General features: G+C 36.2%; 1 protein-coding gene across 7 annotated transcripts in view; it reads right to left on the bottom strand.

Annotated features, from left to right (window-relative positions):
• The window catches only part of LOC110830504 (dual specificity calcium/calmodulin-dependent 3',5'-cyclic nucleotide phosphodiesterase 1), a 686,314-nt gene that overhangs the window by 55,395 nt on the left and 615,848 nt on the right, over positions 1-15,071 (bottom strand). For 5 of the 7 annotated variants that reach the window (XM_087348470.1, XM_087348484.1, XM_087348486.1 and 2 more), the window contains one exon: positions 14,609-14,752. The exons of the other annotated variants lie outside the window; for them this stretch is intronic. In XM_087348470.1, the coding sequence (XP_087204596.1) occupies positions 14,609-14,752 (144 nt within the window). The remainder of the gene's footprint in view (positions 1-14,608; positions 14,753-15,071) is intronic. 7 annotated transcript variants of the gene reach the window in all.

Raw genomic sequence — 15,071 nt, forward strand, 5'->3', positions numbered from 1 at the left:
AATGCATAGCAATTTTAGTCAGTGCTTGTGCTGATCTATCAGACATCGCATAGCAAAAGTTTATAAATTTTTCAGCAACATTATTATGATGAACATATCTGAGTCCTATAAACAATGCCAGTAACTTGTTACGTACGTCGTGACGCATAAAACAAACCTGCAACGAATGTTTCTGCTTTAATTTGGGAATTCGTTTCTGTGGGCATAACATTGTTCACATAGGAGAAAACCCAATCAACATTTTGGTTGTATTAAGATGACCCTTTAAATTTTATCCATCTAACAAATATATCGGCTCCACAAAAGTTAATCAAATTTGGAGTCACTGTCTTTTTAATGGAAACTTTGGCAGGCCTAAAATATATGACCTTTGTTATTCTTTACAAAGCTTCTCAGTTTTCCTGGTCTGTTTCAAAATCTGTTTACTTTAATGTTTATACTATACGACTACAAATCACATCTGCTCTTCCTTAAAGGTCCATGTCCACCATGGCTTGTTATGGCAGCCTGTAGATTGTTTAGATTTGAATTACCACACTGACTGGTATAATAAGGAGAATTTTCATTTACGAACAATAAACAGATTCAAGAAAATAACTTATACTTCGTCCTGAACTCGCATAACCAACCCGTTCTATTGGAACCGTCTGAATTTAAAATACGTCAGAAATCCTTTGCAGGTATCAGCCGGCCGTTTTTAACAATTCCGATTTTTCTCACTGTCACCCTCGGCGGTCTAGTGGTAGAGTGCTTGTCACTTGACTCAATGTTCGCGGATTAAAACCCGGCCGACGTCGATGGATTTTTAAGAATATGGCACCGTTCATCATTTCCAGCTGTGTTTCGAACGCAGGAATGGTCTGGCCTAGCAACGGACGATGTCTTGCGGATGCTCAAGATTTCGCCCTGGTCCACTTTTTGTTGGTTTGTTGACTAGAGCTACGAGTTAAGTCAGCAATGTACTGTGTGGACCGCAACACAGCTCACGATGTTAGTCAACGGCTTGTTATAGCTGAGGCTCGGTTTCACACCCCGAAGACAAAGTGGCATTGGGACGGGCTTTTATTCGAGGCCTTCGGTTTTACTGTCAGTATCATTCAACCGTTGCTCCGTATTCACTCATATATATCATTTTGGGGCGGACAAAGAGGTCGTTGCAGGTTCGGTTCCACAGAGACACATACTCGTCCCAGCGCAGCGATAAAGATAATCCATTTTGTAAAAGTTCTATTTAGCCAAAAGTTACGTGGAATCAGCACCGCCAAAACCCTGAAACTAGTCACCATTCAGACAGAAATCAAGGGTATGCTGTGCATACGTGGAATATAAGCTACGCGTACATTTCTTAGTTTTATTTGATCCACATAGATTTTATGTAATTGCAATGCAAATAATCTTGTGTCATTGTAATGATACTGCAATGACTAATTACTTCTAATAAATAATAGGCTGTTGGTACCTGTGATCTTATTATTCATTTAAATGGAATAAGAGATTACGTTTCTGTTAATATTAGCATGCAATAACAGTACAGTGTAATATACTTACGGAAGCTACAAAAGAGAAATTGTGCAGAAAAGTACCCCATGGTGTGCATGAAGAGCCTCCGCATATCCCAAGGAAATTCCGAAGTACAATTTGTCATTTTGCAGACACTATTTGTAACCATATTCCTACTTAATTTATCATAAACTTACGATACTCGAAGTAACAACAAGAGAGAAGCAGTAATATACTTTACCGAGAGCTGGTGTACATAGCAAGGCATATACAACACAATAATATTTTTTTATCACAATGGGAATACAAAACAACAAAACTAAAACAACGGACGACCCAAATATTATTAAGGTATTTGCATTATTTAGAATTAATAGTAGAGTTTAATTGTCTATAACAAATTACTTAGCTAATAGCATACTGTTTTTTTATAATAACATAAAACTGTGTACATAAAATATATTACTGCCTAAGATAAAATAAAATCCCAAGAAAATGTTAACAATGAATTCTAATGTAGGATTTGAGGTTTTCACGGCGGTGTGTCTGAAGATGGCGATCTTCTGGGTTGTTGCGCCGTTTAGTCTGGTAGAAATTTACCGACGTTTCAGAGTAAACTTCTACCAGACTACACGGCGCAACAATCCGGAAGACAGCCGTCTTAAATTAATTAATTGTTTGGCCGAATAGTTTCACATTAGTTTAGAGCAAATAAATCAATCTTCTCAGCAAATAATAAGGGTTACGCGTTCCATCCGTCTTTGCCGTACATGAAAATAATTTTCCGAAATTCCTTTCACTATTGTTGTAACAACACACATCGGAAACTAGACCATTTCGAAGAAACATTTTAATTTCCGGAACAGGAAACAAACATAATACTGCTTTTGGCAAAAATCACGTTGCCAAAAGGGCAATGTGCGAATGTGTACCATCGTGGTTCAAATAGATTATTACGGATTAAGACCTGACCTTTATCGACGAATGTCAATTATCCAAAAACTGATTTAATATACAAATTTATCGAGACATTCGCTAATCCCCGGCAATATCCCACAATGCAGCCACGACAAAACATTTAAATACATTAAAGCAATACGTACCATGAGCATATTCCATACATGGCGGACGGGGGCCAGGATGGGCCTACAGCATGCATATCTACAGAACAATAAATGCCAAGAATCCACATTCCTTAAAAGAAGGAATAACGCAACGCGTTGAAATACTTTGGGATATAATGGAAATATAAAATTAAAGTTATAAATTCTTAACGTACAATATATGTTATCAAAATTGGTGGGCTTGTTCAAAAGCGCTGTTTGATTCTTTTACTGGAAAAATCAGCACCGTACCTAAAACAAAATTCGAAATTTTATGTCTGTTCCGTACATTTCATAAATACGATATAACCCCATATAATTATTAGGTGCTCTGTAGGGGTATTAGAAGCTATTGAATATGTGTATATCGAAAGAAATTTACAAACAAAACTTAAATAATACTAAATACACGGAACAGTGCCCATATAGCTAAAATTTGTTGCGCAGATTGAAAAAACAGCGGTTAGAGAATCGATATCCTTCAATTATCTCTCTCTTACTGCATTTGAACATAACAAAACTGAACACGTCACCTGCTGTACGCACGCACGCACGCACGCACGCACGCACGCACGCGCACACACACACACACACACACACACACACAGAATGACAGCTGACGTTATAAACTAGAAAGAAATGGTTTGTTGGGTTTTAGGACCTTGTCCATCGTCTGAGGTTATAAAAGACGTTTCGAGAATTCGATCTGTCCTTGTCTTCAGTTGTAGTGAAGGGGAAACTTACTGTGTGGGAGCTTTAGAATGAGCTAATCCCAGTCACTGGACCCCACAGAGAAGATGTTCCCTTCACTACGCTTGAAGACAGGACAGATCCAGTTCTCTAAACGTTGTGTTTCATAACATCAGACGATGGGGGTAAAAAACAACAATCCAGACTGTCTTACACATCGTCAGTACTTTTCAGAATAGAAAGAAATGCTTTATACTAATAACATTAAAAATATTGATCCAAACATGCAAATTTTGTTTTATGTTTTAAATTAAATTTGCGTTTGTGTTCAATTAAACACCTTCACATGAAAACATCGGAGGGAGTGGAGGCATGTTTCCACGAATTGTTAGCCTCGGCAACAGACAGAGGTAGGTGTCTTTCAACTTCACGCTCTGGGAGCTCTTTATCTCTGACTCAAGAGCCGCTGGTATCCACTAAGAAGGAGGCAGCGTTACCCGAGGGCCGTATGAAAGTGACGGAAAAATAAAATTAACTGCTTAGCTAGGAACTGAACCTCGGTCCTCCGGAAATCAAACTGCTACTCCGATTCTTCATAAAAACGAACAATGAATAACAAAAAGCAAACTGTTTCTATCTTTTTGCACCACATAACTAAAAGGCGGGTCATTTACAATTCATTAATTTTATTATGAAGCTTGAACTTTGCGAGATATACAACAGTCAATCACAACAGCGGGTTCGGCGCGGCTTCACCGGACTGCAAGTTTTACGTAGCAACACTAGTGAGTAGGTTCTGTGCTGCATGACCCTGGGAAACCGTCCACGAAACAGACAAATACTGTGGACCTACCCCACATTCCCCCTCCCCTTTCCATAACGGTCTTGTGATTGTTTTTCACACAAGTTTCACGTGAGAAGCAGTTGGATGACATTATCCTAGCTTTGATAGCTACGCAAGAAATTACCTGGAGAAATGTCTTTGTTTTTCACTGAATTCTCCATTACAGTGAACCAAGGATGCAGGAACCGCTATTATGGTTATCAGAACAACCCCATTTTGGGCACATGCATTTTGAAAGTTACAAGAAACGTGAATCCTGACGTATTCATGCCAGCCCAATTACAACAAACAAAGCGTTAATCTTCCACGAAAATGAGAAGATACTAAAACACACCTGGATTGTACAATAGGTGGAGACACTTTCACTCTCAGGGCCACACAGCTAAAACGGCACGAACAGAAAACACAGAGATCATGACACACAGAACAAGCATGGCAGGACTCATCCCACGATTCTAATGCAATGATTGGTGGCAATTAAGGTTTCATTATACCAGGATTATGTTGGGCATTGCCCACTGTCTGAGGTATATTTGACAATGGCCTATACGACATTTCGAGTGTTGGCTCTATTCCCGGCTACACGTCACCATTGGATCGATTCCGGCGACTGCCACTAACCTTATAATATAAGAAGTAGGCGTGTGTCAGTATGATGACAATCAATGACTTCAAGACGGAAGTAGAGGTACCACCAGAAACGTTGTGTGTGTCATACATACCTCGAACAATGGGAAACGCCCAACTTAAGTGTCAGGACCCATTCAATATTCACAAATGGTGAAATGTTCTAAACACTAAGAACACAAACCAGATTAAGACTAGACACAACAGAAGTACATTTCAACACAAACTGACAAGAGTTCTGGCTGCCTGTCAGTATTATATACTGTCCCTCCCACCGAATTTCTATATAGAGACATATATAAAGAAACAAAGATGTCGTCTCACACAATATATTTACATTATTAACAACGTAGAATTAAATTCTGGGCATCATATTTCAGTCACTCAAGATCACTTACAGGCCCTCGTTGATACATATCTTATTCTGAAGCAGATTTATATGTGATTTGCCACTGTTTAGAATTGCATTAAAAAGTTAAAATTAAGAATTAAAAGTTGTGGTCTTGTAGTTAATTGTTAAAATTAGTATTATAAAAACTATTCATTCTAGTTACGTAGGTCAAAATTATTGTGAGTTATAGTCACAGGTTAGGTAGATGGAAGCTTTGGTTATGTATATATATTAACAGAACAACAGGATACAAAAAATTAATAACTATACTGAGAAGTTAGACGCTGAGGAAGCAGCAGAATTCGTGTCCAAAGGAATTCTTTGGCTAGAACACAAGCAACAGCGATTTTCTCAGTCGCTTCAAATTGTATATAAAATTAAAAAAAAACTTTAGTTTTGATTTGGGCAAACTGTAATTAATATTGCTTCTTCCAATGGTTACTTTAGAATAAACTCTCATAATATGAAAATAAATATACTTTTATACAGTGTAATAATAATCATATATTGTGTCAATTCAGAACAAATTTAATACACATTACTTCACAAAGCATTACTGAATCAGCCTACATTATTTAAGATAAAATTATTGTTCATATAGAAGTGATACGCGTAATAGTGGGAATATTTAATGATAATTTCTGAATATTCTTATTTTACTCGTCGTATTTCAAGATTTCATGTAAGCTATTCAAATTAAATAGCGCAAAAATAATTTTTGTGTATATTTATACCTCCATTAGCATTATACCTTTTGTTACACATTAAGTCTATTATATTTATGACCCTTGAAAGCTACCACCAATATTCGAGTTTCTTCATCCGTCATCTAAGTGGCATAAAAATGAATACACCGTTGCGCCATCTCCCAACAAACAGAGCAATCAATTAGAGAACTCAGGCCTTTGTAATTCTGACTTCGGCAGTGCCATTGTTCTTTGTTTGCTTTATTTGTTAGCTGATTGTTATGTTGATAATCCATTTTAATGCATTCCAAATACTCGTCAGGTGATAATGTAGTATATTCTACAAGCAAGGAAACTGAAAACATAACCAGTCTTTGTACCAGCATTGCGTTTGACATAATGCACTGTCGAGCAACGCCGTGTGGACGTGTAGGTAACTACAGACGTTTCGAACGAACATATTGTTAAGAGCACATTTCCATTCAGTATAATTAGTTTTGATATAAATTAATTTAATTTATTAGATCTTAGATAATTTCGTATTATAAATTTTATTCAATGTTATTTTGAGTAGGTAGTTTTCAAAACAGACTGTTTTTTTATCAGTTTCAAGGGCGCACTCTTGACACAGCTGCTGAAAATTATCGGATGTAATTGAATGTCTGAAAGTCGGTAATACAGCATCGTCTTAATCTTAGCTAAGGCACAGACAGACCAAATGACTGGTTTTATAGGTTGTTCTCGTTGTGATAAATAAGAGCGCTGTTGAGGCGTGAGACCAAAAAGCTGTCTGTTCTAAATTGTTATAGTTTCTCAATGGTAAACATAGTAAAATTTAAACTTGTCATATCTGTAAACATAACTGACGCCGTGAAGGGCATATAAGCGTTGCGTTCCTCATAAATTGCAGGAGGGAAAAAAGTTTCAGAATTTTAGGGCATACAAGACTCTTGTAATCTCATCTTCAATGTACCGCCAATAGGAAAAAAGTCTTGTGAAGTATCATGAAACTAGGTCTGTTTGGAATGAAAAACAAAAGTAAAAAATTCTCTGCGGAAGATTTTCTGAACCAGAAATCGGACGAGAAACGGCTTCATTCCCTAATCATCAGGGTATCGTAATTTAATAACGTACATTCTCTTTGTATCTTATATGCGTCATGTTTGTGTTTGATTAAATATATTTATTTTGTACAGTCTATACACAAACGTTTGAAGTTTATTGGTGTTGTAAAAAATTATATAATATTAAAACATTTTATTGTGTAAAATATTATATTAGCGCTCTTAATCGTAAATACGATTTTATATTATATTTTTTAGCGCTTTTTATTAAAACGACATGTTTCGACGGGTAATACCGTCGTCTTCAGTTTTTATCAATTTAAAATATTTTAAAAACTATTAGATATTTGATGCAAGGTATTATAATGATCCGTAGTTCTGTTTGTAGCTTTCCATTTTCATGGTAAGTTGCTTATTGTAGTCAGATGTTATATTTATCTGTGGAATTAATGTTTAATTATTTTCTTGGAATGAGTATGAATTGACATAGGAAATAAATAAATAAATAAATAATCGTATAAATATATATTAAAATAGTAAACGAGGAACATACCAAGAGGTGTTGTGTAGAGTAACGTGCGTCTGACGGCTGGTGAAGAGAATCTGTGTATGGTGTATGTATGTTGTTTGAGGGTTATTTATATATAAGTGAAAGTTGTTTCATGGGGTAGGGTCAAGGAACTGTATGACGTTGAAGATGGAATTGTTAAGGTGGATGTTGTTATCATTTAATGCAGTGTTTTGTTTGTGTGTTCGTTGTATGTGATATTTTTCTATTGTGTCTCTGTGTCGTCTATTATGAACTATTTTTATAATGTCCATTGTTTGTTCGATTTTATTGTATGAGTGGCCAGTGTTTAGTATGTGTTTTGCATTTGCTGAGTTTTCTTTGTTATGTTTAATAGCTGTTATGTGTTCTTTATATCTCTGAGTGAATGTGCGTCCTGTTTGGCCTATATAAGTTAGTGGGCAATCTTCGCATTTTAACTTATATATGCCTGGTTGGTCGTATTGGTTTTTTATATCTGACGATAGTTACTCCATGGTTCGATCGTTGTATTAAAAAAATAATGTACAAAATTTAAAATTGCAAAATGTTATGTTAAACTACTCTATCTGTCAAATTCAAATGTAACTCAGTAAACATGTGTGATTGGATCCAAAGATCGTTATAACTTAATATGATCCAAGAGTTGTTTATTATGCAAGTGCGACGGGTAACATTTATCAAGTCCTGAATAAAACTACTAATCTTCAAGCTGTGTTGGTGTAACTCAGTTAAGTACCACCAGTAACCGTCCGTAACCTGGCCATTTAACACGATCTTGCAGATGGATTCTCTGCCCTCTACCAGAGATATATTCTTTGCAGTCAATACTGTTGCCACCCGATTAAATCCAGTCCTTACCTTCACCCACTACCCGTCCCTGTTGTATTTAAGCAAAACTACTTTCTTTCGACTCTCAATTATCCCAAATCAAATCGATCACAAAACACCTTCACAAAGTGAATGAAATACTGCAGCGTTTCGGCTTATTTTAGTAACACTTTATTACAATGTTTTGCTCAAGGTACTATTAAAAGAATGCACGTGGCTAGAAGACAGTTCTCATGGATTAATCGATGCTTTATTTCAACGTAGAATAAAGTTACTTTCCACGAGCGTATGAAAACGATAGCTCGCCTACCCGTACAGGCAAGTGCCGTTTTAGGTCACATGGGTGCTAGGATTCGTGAAAAAAGCAACTTGGAGTTTTTCCCTGAACAGAAAATATTCGCCCAGAATGCTACCAAAGTCATTATTTGACAAAAATAGATGGTAAGCAGTCGATTCTTGACGTCCTAAATGGGTGGGTGTAGGATACTACTACAGAGTTCACAATGAGGTCATGGCTACTGATGAGTATAGATTGCTGGATGCTGGTAAAATGTAAGCCTTACAATGCCTGAGTATGATTAGGGATATCTAAGAAGTGATTTAAAAAATTGAGTTAGGCGAATTGTGACTGTAAAAATGTGTACAACTTTCGCCTCCGTTCGTGGTGATAAGGCTCTTTGAACTCTTCTACAATTAAGACATTCAGGAGATAGTATAGCTGCGTCATATTGTGATATTAATTAAAATAATTATATATATTTGTTTACCGTCAAATCACAATAAAATAATAAGATAAGATAATTAAAATAATTAAAATATCATCTTATGTTCCATACCGAGCATTCGATTTACATCGGAACATTCACAACATGTTTCGGTTTATAAAACCGTCATCAGGTGTAAATTATAAACTTTTAAACTCAAATTACAATTATTTATAGTTTTTACAATTTTATAATTTTATCATCTTTCTCAGTATATTTTATGGAAGTTGTGTTTAGATATTATTAATATAACATTATTTGTTGAGGTGGTGTTATTGATGTTTATACCAGTCTGTGACGTAAAAGATTCGAAAATATTAATGAAATATGATTGAATATAGAAAACAAAATGAACTAAAATAATAAATAATAGCAAATAAACATACCATATATGAAATAGCAATCGGTTCAGATGTGTTCAGAGGAGAGATCCAGAAGTGTTACCATCTCGGAACGAGGTTCGTTATTGACTGCGGTGTAAGTGGGTGAAAGGTGGTTTGTCAGGGTTGGGGTCAAGGTACTGGAGTGCATTAAAAATGGGGTTATTAAGAAAAATGTTGTTGTCGTTTAGGCAGATGTTTTGTTTATAAGTTTGTTGTATGTGATATTTTTCTATTGTATCTCTGTGTCGTTTGTTTTTTACTATTTTTATAATGTCCATTGTTTCATTTATTGTGTTATAAGCATGTCCTGTATTTAGAATATGTTTTGCGTATGCAGAATTGTCTTTATTGTGTTTTATGGCTGCAATGTGTTCTTTGTATCCATGTGTGAAAGTGCGACCAGTTTGACCTATATATGTTAATGGACAATCTTTACATTTTAATTTGTATATACCCGGTAAGTTATATTGATTGTTTATGTTTATTGGTGGTTTTTGTTTGAGAATGTTTTTTATTGTGTTTTTTGTTTTGAAAGCAATTTTTATTTTGTTTTCTTTAAATAGTTTAGTTATGAATTTGGTTTCTTTACCTATGTATGTAAAAGTGGCCCATTTATTTTGTATGTTTTCGTTTTCGTTGGGTTTTGTTGTATTATTAGGTTTTTTATTTAGTTTATAGCTATTATATCCGTTTTCATTAAGAATTTGTTGGATGATGTTTAATTCTATTTGTTTGTTTTTTGTAGATATTGGATATAGGTTTTTTCTATTTATTAGGTAATTGATGGACATTTGTTTATGTTCAAAGGGGTGGCAAGATGAGGCATGAATTATGGTGCTTGTGTTTGTAGGTTTTCTGTAAATTTTGAATTTTTTCACCCACTTACACCGCAGTCAATAACGAACCTCGTTCCGAGATGGTAACACTTCTGGATCTCTCCTCTGAACACATCTGAACCGATTGCTATTTCATATATGGTATGTTTATTTGCTATTATTTATTATTTTAGTTCATTTTGTTTTCTATATTCAATCATATTTCATTAATGTTTTCGAATCTTTTACTTCACAGACTGATATAAACATCAATAACACCACCTCAACAAATAATGTTATATTAATAATATCTAAACACAACTTCCATAAAATATACTGAGAAAGATGATAAAATTATAAAATTGTAAAAACTATAAATAATTGTAATTTGAGTTTAAAAGTTTATAATTTACACCTGATGACGGTTTTATAAACCGAAACATGTTGTGAATGTTCCGATGTAAATGGAATGATCGATATGGAACATAAGATGATATTTTAATTATTTTAATTATCTTATCTTACTATTTTATTGTGATTTGACGGTAAACAAATATATATAATTATTTTAAGACATTCAGCACAAATTTAGGGCAGAGAACGACGTACCCATGTATTTTCTTTATAGATCGTAAGCCCCCAGGGATTTTAAACTATTTTTTATGTATTGTATCTTTTTCTCTTTTGTAAATTTTAAGGCACAGATTGTAAGTTAGGAAATGTGTGTGTTCAACTGTTGCCTATAGATTATTGTGCTAGGATTTGGGCGACAAGTTTCCCTATGCCCTGGACTGGGTGCGAATCACTGAAGCGCTTAGGCTTAGGGAAATAATTCTTTGCAACGACTCGGGGGAACGGTTTCGCTACCTTGACAAATTTTACCTATACCCTATCCCGGAACGTTACAATACAACGCAGTTTGTGTGTGGCGTAAGCAACGTGGTGCCGATAGTTTTAATACAACGCTGCATCCATATTCAGGGCTGAATTAGCATTGGGCTTCTACGATATTCAAGGCTGAAGTAGTATTCGCCTTCCATCTTTAGCTATGAAGATGGCGGGGTTATGTTCCTCCGAAAAGATGGAATGTACCTACAAGTCCATGCGGCTTTGCAACAACCCAGAAGAAAACATCGACAAGAAAATTAAAGACCTTGAATATATTTCATTCGGTTAGTTAAGATGTAGTTGTCCGCAGTGGCCGCGCGGTCTGAGGCGTGGGCTTTGCGCCGCTTGGTCGCTGGGACCGTGGGTTCGAATCCCACTCAAGCCATGGATGTTTGTAAGCGTCTTTCTGTGTTGTGCTGTCCTGTGTACAGGTAGAGGCCTTGCGATGGGCCGATCCCTCGTCCAAGGAGTCCTACCAAATGTCTATAGATCGAGCCAACGAAAAGTTGGGACCTGCAGTGCTCAGGCACTTGAAGAACGGGTCGTTCCCAGTATCCCAGTTAAGCTATAAGTCTACAAATGGTAGTTTTTTTATTTTTTATTTAGTGTTCTGTCTGACGACAGGTCCATATGAACAGGATCCTTCCATCCTTTTCTCGGACTGGGACCTGTTCATATACGTTCTTGGCAGATGATCCAGAAGTGGTTTGCCATTGCCTTCTTCTGTGTGTGAATGGAGTAATTGTTGGGATGCCACGGAGGAAAACTCCGTGTTGCCTAGACCACGGTCTTGCCCAACACAAATTATAAATTCGGGCACCGCCGGGAATCGAACCCGAGACCCCAGGATTACAAGGCTAGCGTTCTAACTGCTAGACCACCGTGGCGGTACAAATGGTAGTACAAAATGTAAAATCACTACTAACTTGGAAACGTTGTTTTTAGGGAAACAAATAAGGAAGTGCTTAAAGTTTGTCATTCAACAATACTTCAGTGAGGATTCATATTATATATGGTCTTAAAGTAACAAGATATATCATAAGTCCAGTGCACGTGGAAACAATCACATGACATTTAGACTATCAGGGTAAATAGTATGTAGATACGGTGAAAAATTAATGTCGGTTGTTCCGGTGATAGAACAACGATGGGATACTAATATTAAATGCCATGGGACAATGCAACAAAGAGAACTAATTAACACATATTATCATTATATACCGCCATGAAATAATCATTCTATCAATAATGATTCTTTCATAGCACATATCAAACTATGTGCTCTTAACTTTAATATTTACAACAGAGTATACAGTGAGCAAGTTGTAATATTTACATGCAACACGGTTTGTACACAGAGGACAAAAACACAGACGGATGAACTGGCGAAGGCCAGTACACTGCAGGCACTCGATGCTAAATCATACCATTATTGCCAAATACACAGCACACAAAATCAAAACAAAAACTCTGTCAAGAGAAGAAATCAATGCATGAAACAAGCAGAGAGCATACGCTTCGACAGTCCAAGTCATCTCACGACAATGCAGCAGTTGAAATTACAAGGGGTGTAGAATGTGAAAAAAGGTAACTGAGTTTGCATGCAGCTACATACTGAAGGCTTGCTTAAAATATATGTTAAAGTATAAGCCAACCGCTTTTCCGTAGCACACTGAATTAGTATTATAATCGAAATTACGAAGTCGCTTGTCATATACATGTGCATGTTCTCATATACGCATATGAAATCTTGTTTTCAAAAAACAAACAAACATAACCCACCCTTCTTTGCAAAATATAGTTCGTCAAAGCAGTAAGTTCTTGGGGCTTCAAATTTTAAAGTAAATATGTATGAAACTGAAAGGTGATATGGATGTGATACGTATACTCCCCTCTCCACACAGATCACAATAACGTCAAGAGTAACAAAAAATGGCAAGGAATGGAACTATAACAGACCTCACAGTACTGTGGAAATTAATTATATGGAGTGAGCATAAGCAAATCGAAATTAAGGAACGTTCAAAATTATTTTAAGAAAGCAGACTGATTCTTAGTAACAGCAGATTTATAGTAGCATATACGTACACTCTTAGTGAAATAAGATTTTCTTATTTATATCACGGAACAAAGAGATGGATTTTCTTTATTTTTAAAGAGACACAGCCTCTAAGAATTAATTTGAACATCGGAATTGAAGGAATATGAATACTTCGTACATATATTTCGCACATGTGATTAAATCTCTATTCCTGCGCCAGAACACCATTGTGTAAATTAAAATATTATGTATAAATAACCTTAAAATAGATTACGTCCCGGTCCATGAACTGGAACCGTGAATACACGCCCACAGTACTGGAGTCTTCACTCATTCGTAACATGCGTAGTTCCTCCTGTTTAAGCAATGTTGGGAATTTGTGGCAAATCAATCATGAAATTGACGAGCACTGTTACATACTTTCTGTTACGGAACGCCTATATCAAGAGCGGAATCCATTCAGGAATTCCATAATTTGTCACACTTTGATTAGTATAGAAACAAATGTGTAGAAACTGCATGATACAGAGGTGAAACGAAAATTCCATATCGCACAGCGCCTACGAGTTAGCCTTTGGTTTGCGGAAACATTCATTTAGAATTAAATTTGTTATCGGAGGGAATTCAGAGCCGTTTTGCCCCGTCGTTCTGACAGCTGTGTCGAAGAGTGGACTGTTCTGTCGTGATACTAGTGATAATAACATCCAATTTTAGTGTAACGCGCGTATTACGTAAACTATAGGGTAACAATTTACAAAGCCAAACTAACTGATAGTAACTCATATCACCGCCTTGGAAAAAGGAAGGTCCATTATAAAAAGTAATTTCTGACTGATTCATAAAAATATAATTTGTTGCTTAACTACACGGATACATTTTATCACAAATTTCGTTTAACTGATTGCATGTTAATGTGCAAACATTGTGGCATTTGTGAAAGAATGTGTAAAATAATATAGTCATATAAACCTTCTGTCTGATTTATTAAAACAAGCAAGAAAATTTACTGCAGCGTGCGACAATACGGAAAAGTGACCTGATATTTTCTCATATTCGTTAGTGTGATAAAAACTTGTTTTAAACAACTGAAGAATTTTGAAGTTTGTTTCATACTTACTTCGTTGGAATAATCGCATATTAAACCAAACAGGAAGAAACTGTCATGACCTCAAAACTGTATCATAAAAGCTGGATGAGTATTCAATACTGCATGACACTGCTGAAATTATTAATCGTTCCTTTAGGTTTACGAATGAAAGTACAACTATGTTTTTATATAAACTAGGAATTATTTTTCACGGCATTCTTGAATCCACTGCGAGAAATGATACATTAAATTGCAACTGTGCTACCGAAATCTACAAAAGTGATGCACGTCGTAATTTTTCAGATTTGACTGAAATTTTGAAACCGTGGATGTAGCTGAAGAGTGACCTGGCCCAGACTGGGGTCCGCAGACGACGCTGCTGCACGGGGGCCACACTGGGGCCACTCGGCCTGTGCAGAGGTGACGTTGAGGAGGAACAGGAAACCTTCTGCTCCGTGTCGCTGCTCACCCCCGCCTCTTCCCCCCGCTCCCTGTGCGGGTGACACATAAGGTTATGTCTCCTCTTCCACCACCAGCAACCAGCCGTTTGATATCCACCATCACAGATAAGATAAGCAGGCAGAATAAATAGAATATTAGCTGCACTGGAACCTCCAACACTGCACTACAGCGAGATGGAAAGTTTAGAATTAGTGAAAAATGGAGGACTGTCTGAAAACCTAGTCGATGGATTCAGGAAAAAGGATATTTTGCATGTTTTGTCATCAGCTTCTTGTAAAATATCTCCACGCCGCTAAAAGGAAATGTCTAACCTTTCTATAACGATTATAAAATTTACATTTTGTTGTT

This window comes from Zootermopsis nevadensis, unplaced genomic scaffold (genome assembly GCF_977971745.1).
Source record: "Zootermopsis nevadensis isolate Lab colony 2312 unplaced genomic scaffold, Znev_1.0 Znev_ptg000002l, whole genome shotgun sequence".
Lineage (NCBI taxonomy): Eukaryota > Metazoa > Arthropoda > Insecta > Blattodea > Termopsidae > Zootermopsis > Zootermopsis nevadensis.